Raw genomic sequence first — 14123 nt, 5'->3', positions numbered from 1 at the left:
ACTATTTTTATCATTCCAGGAGAGAAAAGCAATGACAAGAATAGTCCTGATTACATTCCCTCCATCAACATGGGTTACCAGGACACCAAATTAAGTGGTACAATCCGCCATGCCAGACACCAGCGACTGGAGGTCCGAAAATCTGAAAAGCAGAAGAAGCAAGCCGCTTCTGCATTACTAGATTTGTCAAACACAGAAAATCTTATTGACACACAAGCAGAAGGTAGACAATCATTTATTTGCATGTACATGTATATGTGATCCAAATTTCAATATTTTGGACATAGTTTGGGAAATATTAATTTAATTAATTACACAAACACACATATTAATCACGTATAATGTGAACACTCCCAACAACAAATTATAGATGCTAAATATAAAATATGTACATTATGGTAATAAATAAGAGTAGGTATTAATAAACTTTTTTTAAACCAAATTAAGTTACAATGGGTTTTTTTATCAGTCAGACAAGTATTTACACTTCATTTTGGTACATCTACATGTATATATTGTTTAAATACAAATCGTCAGCATATTAATTGTCTGCCACATAGTGATCTGCATCAAGGCAGTGGTTATGTACATAATGTATAGCGATCTTTTATGTACATAATATAGACATATGTTTTGGGGTGAATGTCAAGGTTTGCATGATTATACTGATAAAATTTAATGTATTAATTTGATACCCCTTAATATGCAAAATAAAATTATTTTTCAGTCACAACCCTATGCTGAGACACACAGTATTTGTATACGGAAAATAGCTTCCCTACGGATTGAAAATCAGCAGCTGTATGAAGAACTGGGGAGGCTTCAGAATGAGAAGCAGACAATTTCAAGCGACCGTATAATTTAGTTCTACACAGGTGTAACATCAAAAGCGCTGTTTATGTTTGTGTTGTCATTTTGCTCTTTGGCATTGCCTTCGTGTAACGTTTTATCACCAACATGTTTTGATGTGCTTAATTATGAAACTGAGATTAAATCTGCAGCACCAGGACTTGGCATATCGATTTAATGTGTCTGTCACCACAATCTCAGAAATGCTTAATCAGGGGCTGCCAAAGTTAGCAGAGAAACTTGCCTTTCTTATTCAGTGGCCAGACAAAGACAGTCTAAAACGCAATATGCCAAATATTATTAAAATAACATATCCAAAATGTGTTAGTATTATCGACTGTTTTGAAGTTTTTATTCAGAGACCTGGACCACTTACAGCATGGGCCCAAACATGGTCAAATTACAAACATAACAATACCATTAAATTTCTTGTGTCTATAACTGCAACAGGAGCAATTTCTTATGTATCCAGGGCATTTGGAGGTAGGACATCTGATAAAGTTATTACTCAGAGAAGTGGTTATTTGGACAAATTAGAATATGGCGATGAAGTTTTGGCAGATAGAGGATTTTTGATAGCAGAGGACTTGGCAAATCGTAATGCGACACTGGTAATACCAGCCTTCACCAGAGGAAAGTCGCAGTTTAGTGCTCGGGAAGTTGAGCAGACCAGAAAAATTGCTAATGTACGCATACATGTGGAAAGAGCCATTGAAAGTCTGAAAAACTGGAACAGTCTGAGTAGTAGTATGAGTATGCACATGGTTCCCCATTCAGACAGCATAGTCACCATTTGTTCAGCTCTATGTAATTTACAACCAAAACTTGTTTCTTAGATTTTTTAACTTGTATTTTGCTTCAAAATGGTACATACATAATTCTGTCTTTTATTTTGTAACATGCCCACGATTAAATTATCGGGGATTCTATAATTATATAATATGGTAGTGAATTTCAATAACAGGCTAGTAATTAAGTACTGTGGCCATGCCCCATGGCTAGTAAAAAAAAATGCATATTTTTAAAATTCTAGAAGCCCTGATAGTGTATTTAATAACTTTATTGGTGTTTATTACACTAATCATCAGCTAACAGTAGCTATATCCATTTTATTGTTTCAAAATACATACTTTACAAATAAAATTTAAGGCCACCAATTTCACAATTTTTGTTCAATTTCTGAACATTGTTCATAACTATGAACAGTTATTTATTTGTCACAGCTAGCACAAAACCATTTTCCTCTAGGCTTCCTGCGAATGTTCACACACTTGTAGTGAAACCACTGATATGGGCAGTCTTCATTGTCGCACTTGATCATTCGACCATATTCTACTTCAGCACAAATGCACCATGTTTGATCACTCTTATCTTCTTTATGGGTAGAAGTAACTACTGGCTGGTTTTCCAACTCATTTTTGACAAAGTTGTTTACAAAATGTTCACATTTAGCAATCAGACTCTGACAGAAGTCGACATCAATGGACAGTCGTACAATGACCATACTTGGTGCAGGCTTACACTTGGTATAGACAACAAAATCACAATATTGGCATTTTGTAATGTACATTTGAAATTGTACTTGACTGTAATATCTGTGATTCGCTTTAAGCTGCATAGATGAATCAAGACAAAAATCCTTATCTGTTGCAGCTGCTTCCTGTACAGTCTTAAAAGGACATTTAATTTCCAGGGTACCTTTCCCACAACAATGACAGTCAATATAGCCATCGGGACTAGCTCCAAGAAATGGGTGATCAGTGTTATCACAAAACCAGAAGGATTACAATGAAAATCTACATGAGACCCAGTCTGATGCTTACTATAGGCAACTCTACATTCGTCTTTGTGATCGATTCCCCATTTCACAGCTTCTTTCTTTGACAAGTCATAAGAAACATATCCAACAATGCGCCTTACAAGATTATCTGGAGATGTCGTGTCTCTGCGTGTTAAAATGTCATGGGCCTTGGATGCCGTTACTCTACCCATCCTATGTTGGTACCACTGGGGACTGACAGCTTGGTTCCTTGTGGCTATTTCCAAGTTAGCAGCTTGTTGTTTGGAAATGCTGTAGGTCTCAAAATTAGAATTATCTCCCAACAGTGTTCCACTGAATGTTGTTAACAATTTTGGATATTTTTGGATACATGGCAGATTGTGATCAGTGGGGAGGTTATCTGTTAGTCCTGGTATGGAGACTGATGTAAAAAAAAGATGCATTTGGTACCAGGGCATACAACTTGTGTAGTTCTTCTGAGGGTGGCAATGGCGCAGATCCACTGGCTTGAACCGTCTTAATTTCCTTCTTCCTTTTGCCTTTAATCTCCTGAAATATATCAGTTATTGTTGTTGGAGCGACCTAAAAATATATGATCCATAATAAACCCTAATACAATAATAAAGTTAAACAAAATACAGTAGATAATTTTAGGCAAAAACATTCTTTGTGTAAGCAGGCTTTCTTTTAATAAATAATTTTAGTCATCCAGTATCAAAGAAAACAATTCTAGCATTCATTAGATAATACCCTTAGTTTATATTAAAAAAAATTGAAGTGTTTAATGCATTGTACATGTTTTTAATGTAACAAATTACATGAATGTTGTCAACATTTAAAGAATAAATTCATATAATTTCCATGTATATGTCAGGGTTTTTTTTCTACAGCAGCTGCATTGTTAGTCCTTACTCTACAACATACATTTTTATTTCAGTACCATGCTGCCTCTGTGCTCAAGATATAAATACCACTACCAGTTTAGTGGGTCGACCCGTACAAGTGCTAATTTCACATGTTCATGCTTTTAATATATATATATATATTATATATATATATATATATATATATATATATATATATATGTAATATTATAAATGTAATTAGTAACAGTTAATGCGCGTTTTGTGGCAGTAAATGTGCAAAGCTACATTGTAAATAGGAAAACATTTAAAGGGAGAAATCATATATGTAAAGGCCTCTGTTGGAGAAAACAAATATGTCTGATCAAATTACCTCTTTTCGAAAAGTGCTATTCCACTGACAAGCTTTACTGGTTGAGCTGGTTTGGGTCATACCCATCTTAACACCCATCTCGATCTTGAACAAAGGAGCTCCAACATGGCTGCATACTTCACCTAACCTACATGTATAACACAATAACTATTATTAAACAATTTGCATATGAAAAACTTGGGTTTGATTGCAGGTAAGTAAATGATTTACAAACATTCCGAAAAGTTAAATGTACAAAGTAATTTTTTTTCTAAACCTAAAGTCGTAAAACATTTAGGAAAGAACCAGTTAGCTTTCTTTATAATTTTAGCCAAATTAGCTATATGCAGGTATTATAGGGCTGGAGCGATTAATCATATAATCGGTTAATTTATTGATCTAGGTAATAAAAAAGATTATCAATCTGTTCACTCTTAATCGATTATCAAAATTTGCACCCATACATTTAGTTCGTTAATAAACTTGAGTTCACAAGTGTTATAATCTATTTTTGCTATTAGTAGTATTACCGTCTATTTTTCGTAAGATGAAACATCTCAAAATGACGGAAGCAGATGCTGACAGTTATTAGCACAGATGTCACAGCTTCCTTCAAAATAATCTATTTTAGATGGTCACTGTTGCATATGTCACTAAACAGGTTACTATATAAACTGTGAAGTTGTTACTTTCATTCGTCTGCTATGTTGACTTCCATTTATGTGGAACTAAAACGATTATAAATTGATCTGCAAAGTCTGATTATTGATTAGGAAGTCAATAGCAATAACCAGCACTAGCAGGTATGCATAGCTCACACATATTTCTTTATTTAGATAACTATATGTAGTATCATACCCGGCCATACAGGTACAGTGTGCACAGTAAACTGTGCCGCTGTTTTTCTCCAAGAAAACCCATGGCTCATGTGGCTTGTCCCTTGCCCTCTGCGAAGGAGTCACTTTAGATTTCAATGCAATGAAAGGGCACTTGTCATCTACTGGATTTGACAGCACAACCTGCACATGTCCACTAACAACATACCTGTATAATACAAAAAATATACATGTAGACATGAAAAAATTATATCAGTGCTATATCAGCATATTTAGTTTTATATGAAAAAATAATATTAGTAATAATATATATCAACTAGAATTTAGTTATGTGCATTAATGATTAAACATATATGCATGTATATATATATACACATGTAAATGAAATTATGAAAATCAACAGCTTAATTTTTTTTTTAATGTATACACTTACCCTACTCCCATGGTTAGTGATTTTCAATATATATATATATATATATATATATATATATATATATATATATATATATATATATATACAGGGTATAATAATAAAAAATATAAAAAATAATATATATATATATATATATATATATATATATATATATATATATATATATATATATTATTTTGTATAATAATTGTACACCAATTTATAAATTATTATTATATAATAGCGTGTGCATGCAATGAAAAGACAAAGTAATTATAGGATAAATGAAAATAATTTTTACATTGTTACTTACTTGTATGCTTCCAGCGATTTGTAGGCTTTCATTGAATCTCTGTTGTAGATGATGGATGGTGTGTCGATTAAATAGAGATAAATTCTCGGAACCGGCGTGACGTCACACGGCCTAGTTACCGATCATCCGGGTCTTTGGGGGTGAAGCAAAGCCTTAGTGATTACTGGTTTACAAAGAATAAAGTTATCGTATTAAGTTTTTACATGCCTTACATATTGTCATTTATTTTCTGTAGCTAACACATAGTTGCAATACGTCTTATGTGTATTATAACAGCTTGGGTTGCCATATAAGAGAAACGAACAACGAGAATCTGAATTAGTATAATCTATATTTAGTACCGATGTGTTTCCGTGTACTTTGAATGTCGTGGGGACAGGGCAGGTTGGGCAGAATATAATTTTTGTTGATGCAATTTTCAGGTAATGTTAATTATAAATTTTAACAATTTTGAAATGATAAGATAATTATTAATATAATAATTATGATGTGGGCTACAATATATATAATTTGTATTTATAATAAAAATTGTATGCATGATTAAGTTAATTATTTTTATGATTTAATAATTATTTATTTCCAAATAATATGTAATAATTAAACAATGGCAAAGTTGTTACTTTACAAGTTCAAAATTACCATAGTATTATTGTCATATCTTATTATATAGATGTATTGGCAACAGTATAATGTTCCACTGAATACATTCTTTTATTCTTAAAACAAAATACAGTTTCTTGAAATAATGAAATGCTTTTGTTTTTACAGATTGCAAAATTACCACATGATGTTGCCCTTCCTTACTGGTTGAATGCAGGCAACAAAAAATAGCAATAATAAAATATAGCCATCCTCAGACCTTGACATCTAGGGGGAGCAATATCTCTCTCTACTTACCCATCACACCTGAGATTAGTTTCAAGGAGAATAATATATAGTTTCCTTTGGCATGTGAATTTATATACATGTAGTATAAATATGGTAATATTTTAAATTGCACCCCATAAACTACATTAGGGAGCAAATAATCAGTTCCCTCAGTTATTTTCATGTCGAAGTCTACAACCTAATAAAACATAAGTGTTACCTCGTGGACCAAACATGGAAATGTTTTAATAATAGGGTTTAACCTGGTATATTTAGTAATAAAACAAAAACTTACCTGAGTAAATAATGGTTAATATATATATGTATAATATTGGTGTTGTTTTATATCTAGTCACAATGGATATTGCAGATATTTTCTTGTTCAGTCTTGTGCTGTATTGGAATTGTTATTGCAGTTCAATTTAAGTAATATCTACAAAACTAATTTTTAATAGTATACAGCTGAAGAAAGGAAGCAAATATGGTTGTTAATAAACTGATCTATATCGGTATGCCTTCTACTAGACTACACATATTTAACCCAAGTTGCTTTTAACCCGGGTTAAATTACCTCCTGTAGATGCACTTATGTAGCATATTCAAGGAAAATATATAAATGAGATAGTTAAATGCTGTATTCTCCATGTCAAAAAAAAATTTCAAAATGGAAAACAAATATCAGATATGGCAGTTGACCATTCATTTTATTGTAGGTAATTTCTAAAGCAGATTACACACACACACAAACACACACTGAACTGAGAATACCATGAAACTACATATATATGTAAAAAGGTAAGTCCTCGAACTTGAACAAGTAAAATTTACAAATGTACCACAACCACCAAATTACATTGATCCACAATAGAATAGATTTTTATGTATTTTTAGATTTATGTATATGTATGTGTATTGTTTTCCCTAGCTTGTTTTAGCACGGTGCAGCACCATGCCTCAATAGTCTAGCACCATCTTGCCTTAATCAGTAATTTTTCACTAATTCTAAAATTGCCTTTATGAAACACCCAAAAAGGTATTATTAATTAATAAAATATGCCTTTTACATCTTTTGCCATTCATTTATTAAAGCAAGCACATAAATTACATTAATGTTTATTTCAATTAATTTTTGTTTATTTTTTATTTAAAAAAAAGTGCCCCTAAAATGGTGAAAATGCCCCAAAAGTGTTTGGTCTACCATGCCTTTACACATTTTAGTGATTTCCCTAGAAATGTGGCATATATATATATATATATATATATATATATATATATATATATATATATACTGAAACAAAGGCACACACATTATTTACCCTCTGCACCAAAGTAAATACTAAACGCACGGAGAGGGGTGTGGGGATGACCTATATTTTCTTACTGCAGGCCTGCTACAGACACATTTGCAAAAAAAAATAATAATAATAAAGTTTAAAAAAGAATTTAGGCCTATATTATAATTATTATATGTGTGTAATTTAGCAGTATAAACTTTTATTTTAAAATTAAAAAATAAATAAGATGTAGTAGCTGTGATATAGCAAAATAAATACAAGTATAGATAATATCCAAGCAACTAAGATTAAATGAAAAATAAAGACCACACAAATTTAATGATAAAGGAATATACTCTTTATTCAAGAACTGGATGCATCGTTTTGTTGGGGTGTTTTTTCATGGAAGACGATGGAATTGTGTATTTTATTTACAGTATAATGTGGGATTTTTATCACTGCACATGCTTTAACCATTTTGTTTGCTAAATTAATCTCTGTTGGTGTCAACAAGCAACAACATTAAAGTCAACGTAGTCACATTCTGTGAGGGAAGCCATGGAATTCCATCAGGTTTGTCGTTTTAATGACCCTACCCACAAGCGGCGAAATTTGTAAAACGATATTTTTTTTAACGTCATGTTATGGTTTATGCAGCCAACTGCACAACATGTGTTGGGCATCGTGACCGTTAACTGTTGTAAATGATCGACCAAAGTTGCCTCATTTCACTATCAAACCATACGTAACTAAGGAGAAGCTTCACCGCGTCACGTGATAAACAATGGCGGCCAGGGGTCGGGGTCGAAGTACCCGTATGTTTGGTTCCGAGAATATCTCCAAAAGTTAAATCTGGCCAGTTGCTTGGATTTGTGCTCCATTTCCCACCTAAACTGTACGGGTCGGGCAACGTTTTCGTTTCAGAATCGTAAAACAGCTTTCTGTAGTACCGTTGTTTTGCTTCAGGGGTTAATGCACTCGCATACGCCGACAAAGGGCCATTCAAAACTAATTTCTTTGTGATCTGGTCATCCATTACAATGATAAAAGAAATGGTTTCTGCCAACCAGTTTCACGCGCATGCGCCGCACTGCGTCATTTCCTGCTTCGGCGAACATCCCTATAGTTGATAGCTTAAGCCTTGGTTTCGCGTTGCAATCTAACGAACGAGACTGGTTCGCATAAATGCTACATACGTTGCCGCAGATTACGGCTGATAACATGCTGTCATACAGTTCAACTTTCCCAGTCTGTCGTAATCTGCGTCGATCTTTTAGCTTTTATAGGAATCTGATGTTAAAGGTAGGGTCAACTCAAACAAGAGCCTCGTGTGTTGGAAAGATGCATACCCGGACCACCAACACATACTGATACTTTAGCAAATAAAAAACGCGTAATTTTAGAGTTAATAAAAAAACACGATTATTCCTGCTAACTGGGGGCACCCATTTTGTTTTGTGGATAGCTTGGGGCGAAGTGACGTCAGCTCCTGACCATCTCCTGTATGTACAGTGGAGATACGGACATTTGCCCCCCCCCCCCCCAGGACATTTGCCCCCCAGTCCAAAAATGGATAGGTGGACATTTGCCCCCCAGTCGAAATGATGGCTAGGAAATTTGCCCCCCAGTAGAAATGTTGGCTAGGACATTTGCCCCCCAGTAGAAATGTTGGCTAGGACATTTGCCCCCCAGTTGATATCTACTATATTGATAAAATGAAACAAAAACACTAAATATTGTGAACAACTTTATTTTAATTTTGTACAAAACAACTTTCATTTTGGATAAATATTTATAATCAGCTATGTAATTTTGGAATATATTTATTTCAAGCAGATAAATTAAGAAAATGTTATCTTAAGGTATTTGCCGTTTGTTTTATGTGACGTATGTTTTCTTGTTTATCAGAGCCTGTTCTCCTGTATTTTATGTATGTTATGTTTTATGTTTGTAAACAGATGAGCTGTAAAGCTCAATGTTAATTAAGAACTTATTAAACACAGTAATTTAAGTTGTTAATTAAACCAATTTTTATACTGGGGGGAAAATGTCCTAGCCAACATTTCTACTGGGGGGCAAATGTCCTAGCCAACATTTCTACTGGGGGGCAAATGTCCTAGCCATCATTTTGACTGGGGGGGGGGGGGGGGGCAAATGTCCACCTATCCATTTTTGGACTGGGGGACAAATGTCCTGGGGGGCAAATGTCCTGGATTCGTACAGTGTAAACAAAAGCAGTAATTTTCGACAAGGCGCTTCTCTTTGATCAACCTGACTTGTAAAACAGCATAAATGACGTAATAATATAATAAACTATTTAACTAAATATATTTCAAGTTGCATTAACGGTACAAAATGGGGTTATAGCATTTTTCTCTGTTAAATAATCCAAAGAAAAAATGTACACTATTAGGCCTATTGATATGCTACGTTGGAGCAAAAACGACAACCCACGATACCCAAGTGATACTTTTCTTTTCTTTGGGACTACGTAATTGGTCAGTTCTGTGGTTTTAGATGGAAAAGTCTACTTAATCAATAGTTTTACAGAACTATTTACAGTAATAGAACGATTTACAGTAATAAACTATGTCCATTACAATTTTAGGGGCGACAGGTAATATTCCACAATACCGGTATGTATTTTTGTGTCTAGACAGCGTCAATTAATTGGCTCGTCTGGTTACCAATCAAATACACACCTGCAAATCAGGAGTCACAGGTAGAAGCAACTAACAGCATAGACCAATTAACTAAGAAAACACTCCGTGTATCATTTCAGTATGTAGGTTAATGCATGGGAAAAACATTGTTAATTGTTTCGACTTGTGTAGCCACTTTGACAATCGTATTTTATTTTGTATTGAAAAATATATATAGTGCTGGATATACTTATTGCTGGCTTACTGGGATGTGTATTATTACAGACCATTGCAATGTATGACTATTTATCATCCCGCAAAAACCAGGTAGATTGTGTTTCTCTAGTTCTAAGGCTCATTCCTAACGTTACGCGTTAAGTATTACGTACCCAGAGGGCCTACTGAGATGGTACAAAATGGCTGCGCCCGTTATATATAATAGCCGTCACATTTAACCGTTTTATTAATTAACTATACGATTATACGTGTTGATATTAAGCAATAATGTGCATTATATATCGTTGAATATGCATACCAGGCCAAATGCCTTAATTGTCCTCTCCGAAGTGAATCTATCCTCTGGAGGCGGAGACACTACCATCCAGCTAGGCGACATCGCTGTCAACATCAGCTGTTTTCTACCACAACAAAACACGACAGGCCAGAACAGAGCCAGACTCACTAACCAAACACCGCAATTGATATGCGTGTCTGGTTGTGTTGTAATACCCTTGTTATATTTGTCCTTTTATTGAACATTATACTGTGTCGGAGTGTTGTTGAATAAACACTGTCAAATCTTAAAAAGCGAAACAATATTTTTAAAATAATAAAAAATGTTTTTGCTTTATCTAATAAAAACAGAACCTGTCAATTCTATTGAATGTTTTTACAGCATTTAGGACGTACTTAACATTGCTGATAATTGTTACATGTCAAAAAGTCGGTTATCGAATCGATATATTGTTGACTTGAAAATCAGTAATGGATACTAAATAAATCATGTCATCACATTTAAAACCAGGAGAAAACCAATACAGAAAACTGTCGTCATGTTATTTGTAGCGTATCAGACACGGTTGAGAGAATTTCACACTTCGCTTCCTTTAAACAAAGAGAGCCGCATGAAAACTAAACTGGACCCTACTCTCAGCGGACGTACCGAAATTAGTGAGCCATGAGGTCAGCGCCAGAGGGAGAAATAAAACCTACAGAGGTCAGTGACCGTGACGAGAAATACCCGTTCAAACGAAACGCACTAGGATACCTTTTTCAAAACCCAATATAGGTTGCACACCACATTAAATTATCTCCCTGTCATAGAACTCTCTCCAGGCGAAGTCAGATGTGCCCACGACAGGCGTGCTTGAACAGTTCTCTGATGGAAGCATGCTAAAAATTACCCACACCCACACCACATTAAATTATTCCATGCATTTCAGTACAATTTCTATGTCAGAATATATATTTTGTTTAATATCGAGAAGGTACGTGACTGGTTAATTTTAGGGAGTACTTTCCTTGATATCTTCCATGAAAAACAATCCACATAGTCTGTAGTAGTGTTTGGATAAAGTGCTCCTACTGGCAGTAGCTAGTGGGAATTTCCGAATAGGGGTAACTTCGGACTTTGGTAACTTCGGCCTGGTAACTTCGGACCCGAGTAATCTCGGCCCCAGGTAATCTCGGACCCCATCGGCTTAGTTAAGAGGAATTCCGTTGACATTTTTCTACTGGTCTCGACGGCACAGTGCCTAAGCAAACGTCGGTCTTACAAGGATGGCAGGTACAGGGTTCGCATCCTGGTACCGACTCCAGCCCAGAGTGAGTTCTTAAGGGCACAACGGGTACATGTAAGGCCACTACACCCTCCTACTAACAATTAACCACTGAGATGTGTGCCATAACAAGTGTGCTTGAACCTTAATTGAATATAAGCACGAAAATAGTTGAAATGAAATATGTTTTTTCATTTTATGGCATATGCAGTTCAAACGTTCATTTCAATACGCATATTTCTCCAAAAGTATGGGACATATACCCATTTGCACATATATTTTATTTCTAGTAAATCAAACAAGAAGTTTCAATTTCATATATATCTTTATTTTCTAAACATTTTAAAATATTTTGTTAAGACAGTTTTTACCAGTTGTGTTTAAAATCCAGTTTAATAGTACATACTCTAGATATATCTGATGGACAATTATCATCATTCTTTACGCGTCGTGAATACAAAATATATACTAACCAACTATATATATATATATATATATATATATATATATATATAAAATACGTATACGTATATGTATATGTATATATGTGTGTGTGTGTGTGTGTATGTATGTATGTATGTATGTATGTATGTATGTATGTATGTATGTATGTATGTATGTATATATATATATATATATATATATATATATATATATATATATATATATTCCAAACGTAAAAGTAAAATCCTGAATAAATAAATGTTTTGTTTTTTAAAATGTATATGCTTACATCAATAAACTAAAACAATTTGTGATAACATCAAATATTATATAAACGATTAAGCACTATTTTTATTAATCAGTAATCTAGGCATACAGTTTATAAAAGTAAACTGAAAGTTCACAGTTGTCAGAGAATTGTAGACCACATGTCTCATTCTACTGGACGGGTCCATTTAATTTGGAACATGAACGTAGAAGCTGCAGCGCACTACATGAGCCTTCCACGTATTCTCCCCAGTACTTAAAGATTTGTCTTTGAAGATCCCGGTATTTTTTTTCTTGGTGACGTTTCAGTTTTGACTCGCTCAGCAATCGAACTTGAAGGGTACCTAGCAGGGTAATCAGCATATAAAATGGCATATGTGGGTGACCACGTTTATTTAGTCTGTTGTGCCACCCTTCAACATCATTATTTGTACGGATACCGAGTCCGTAGACGCTCCAAGATGATGGTGGCCAAACAGCGCTCGTGATCCAGGTATTGCCGACATATTCGAACAGGGCTTTTAGATTACAGTTCACATACACTAAATGGCCTCTCAATGCATTTTCACCAATGGCTAAATTGGAATTGTTTGATAGGTATTAAAATGCTTATATGCCGAGGATTCAAACATGCTTAATGTGGGCATAACATCTGATTAAAATCAGGAGTAGTAAGGAGGCCTGTATGGGGCCATGACCTACTTTCCCGTGATCACGTGACCTTGGTAGGAGACAATGGCCTTTGTGTAGGAAACAATGGCCTTTGTATAGGTGGGGTGCAGGTGTCTGACCTTGGTAGGAAACAATGGCCTTTGTGTAGGAAACAATGGCCTTTGTATAGGTGGGGTGCAGGTGTATGGCCTCGGTAGGAAACAATGGCCTTTGTGTAGAAGACAATGGCACAATGGCCTTTGTATAGGAAACAATGACACAATGGCTTTTGTGTAGGAAACAATGGCATTTGTATAGGGAGGTGCAGGTGTCTGACCTGGGTAGGAAAACAATGGCCTTTGTGTAGGAAACAATGGTCTGGGTGCAGGTGTGCGATCATGGTGTATTCAATTCAATGTATTGCATATTACCAAACAAACTGGTGTCAGCAAACAAATAAAAGCAAAAGAAAAATATACAGCACCATTAACAACAACAATTAATAATAACACTATGTACAGGCCAGGTGTAAGTGACGTTGGATTTGGCTTCATTGTATAACGTCTATTGTGTTGTTTTTTTGTATTCACAGTGGACATACACGTGGATGTTTTTTCACAGTGTTTTATTCTAGGCACCCAAAATAATAGCCGTTAAAATATGTCTCGTGGGGAAGGACTGTAACTGTTTGCTGACTGTTTGGTCTAAAGTGAGGCTTTCGTGTCGCCAGACAAAATGCGTGTGTGATGATTTTCATTCATTTGTATTTCTTTAGCACATTGTCGACGTTTTCTT

General features: G+C 34.6%; 1 protein-coding gene across 1 annotated transcript; it reads right to left on the bottom strand.

The window, feature by feature from the left end:
- Positions 1-219: 219 nt before the first annotated feature.
- LOC121366987 lies at positions 220-5724 on the bottom strand. Its single transcript, XM_041491204.1, has 4 exons — positions 5406-5724; positions 4703-4888; positions 3866-3992; positions 220-3211 (listed from the first exon to the last, which is right to left on the bottom strand). The coding sequence occupies exons 1-4, from the start codon at positions 5435-5437 to the stop codon at positions 3026-3028; spliced, it is 531 nt and encodes a 176-aa protein (XP_041347138.1). The 5' UTR covers positions 5438-5724; the 3' UTR covers positions 220-3025.
- Between the last annotated feature and the right edge of the window lie 8399 nt (positions 5725-14123).

This window comes from Gigantopelta aegis, chromosome 3 (genome assembly GCF_016097555.1).
Source record: "Gigantopelta aegis isolate Gae_Host chromosome 3, Gae_host_genome, whole genome shotgun sequence".
NCBI classification, from domain to species: Eukaryota; Metazoa; Mollusca; class Gastropoda; order Neomphalida; family Peltospiridae; genus Gigantopelta; species Gigantopelta aegis.
The sequence above is the reverse complement of the archived record's forward strand: the minus strand, read 5'-3'. Positions and strand labels throughout refer to the sequence as shown.

Excerpts from the sequence above, each read along its gene's own strand:
- LOC121366987 (XM_041491204.1), bottom strand. The coding sequence starts at position 5,437 with ATGAAAGCCTACAAATCGCTGGAAGCATACAA. Across the intron at positions 4,889-5,405 it reads AAATCGCTGGAAGCATACAA|GTATGTTGTTAGTGGACATG; the intron begins GTAAGTAACAAT and ends TGTATTATACAG. Across the intron at positions 3,212-3,865 it reads ATAGCACTTTTCGAAAAGAG|GTCGCTCCAACAACAATAAC; the intron begins GTAATTTGATCA and ends ATATATTTTTAG.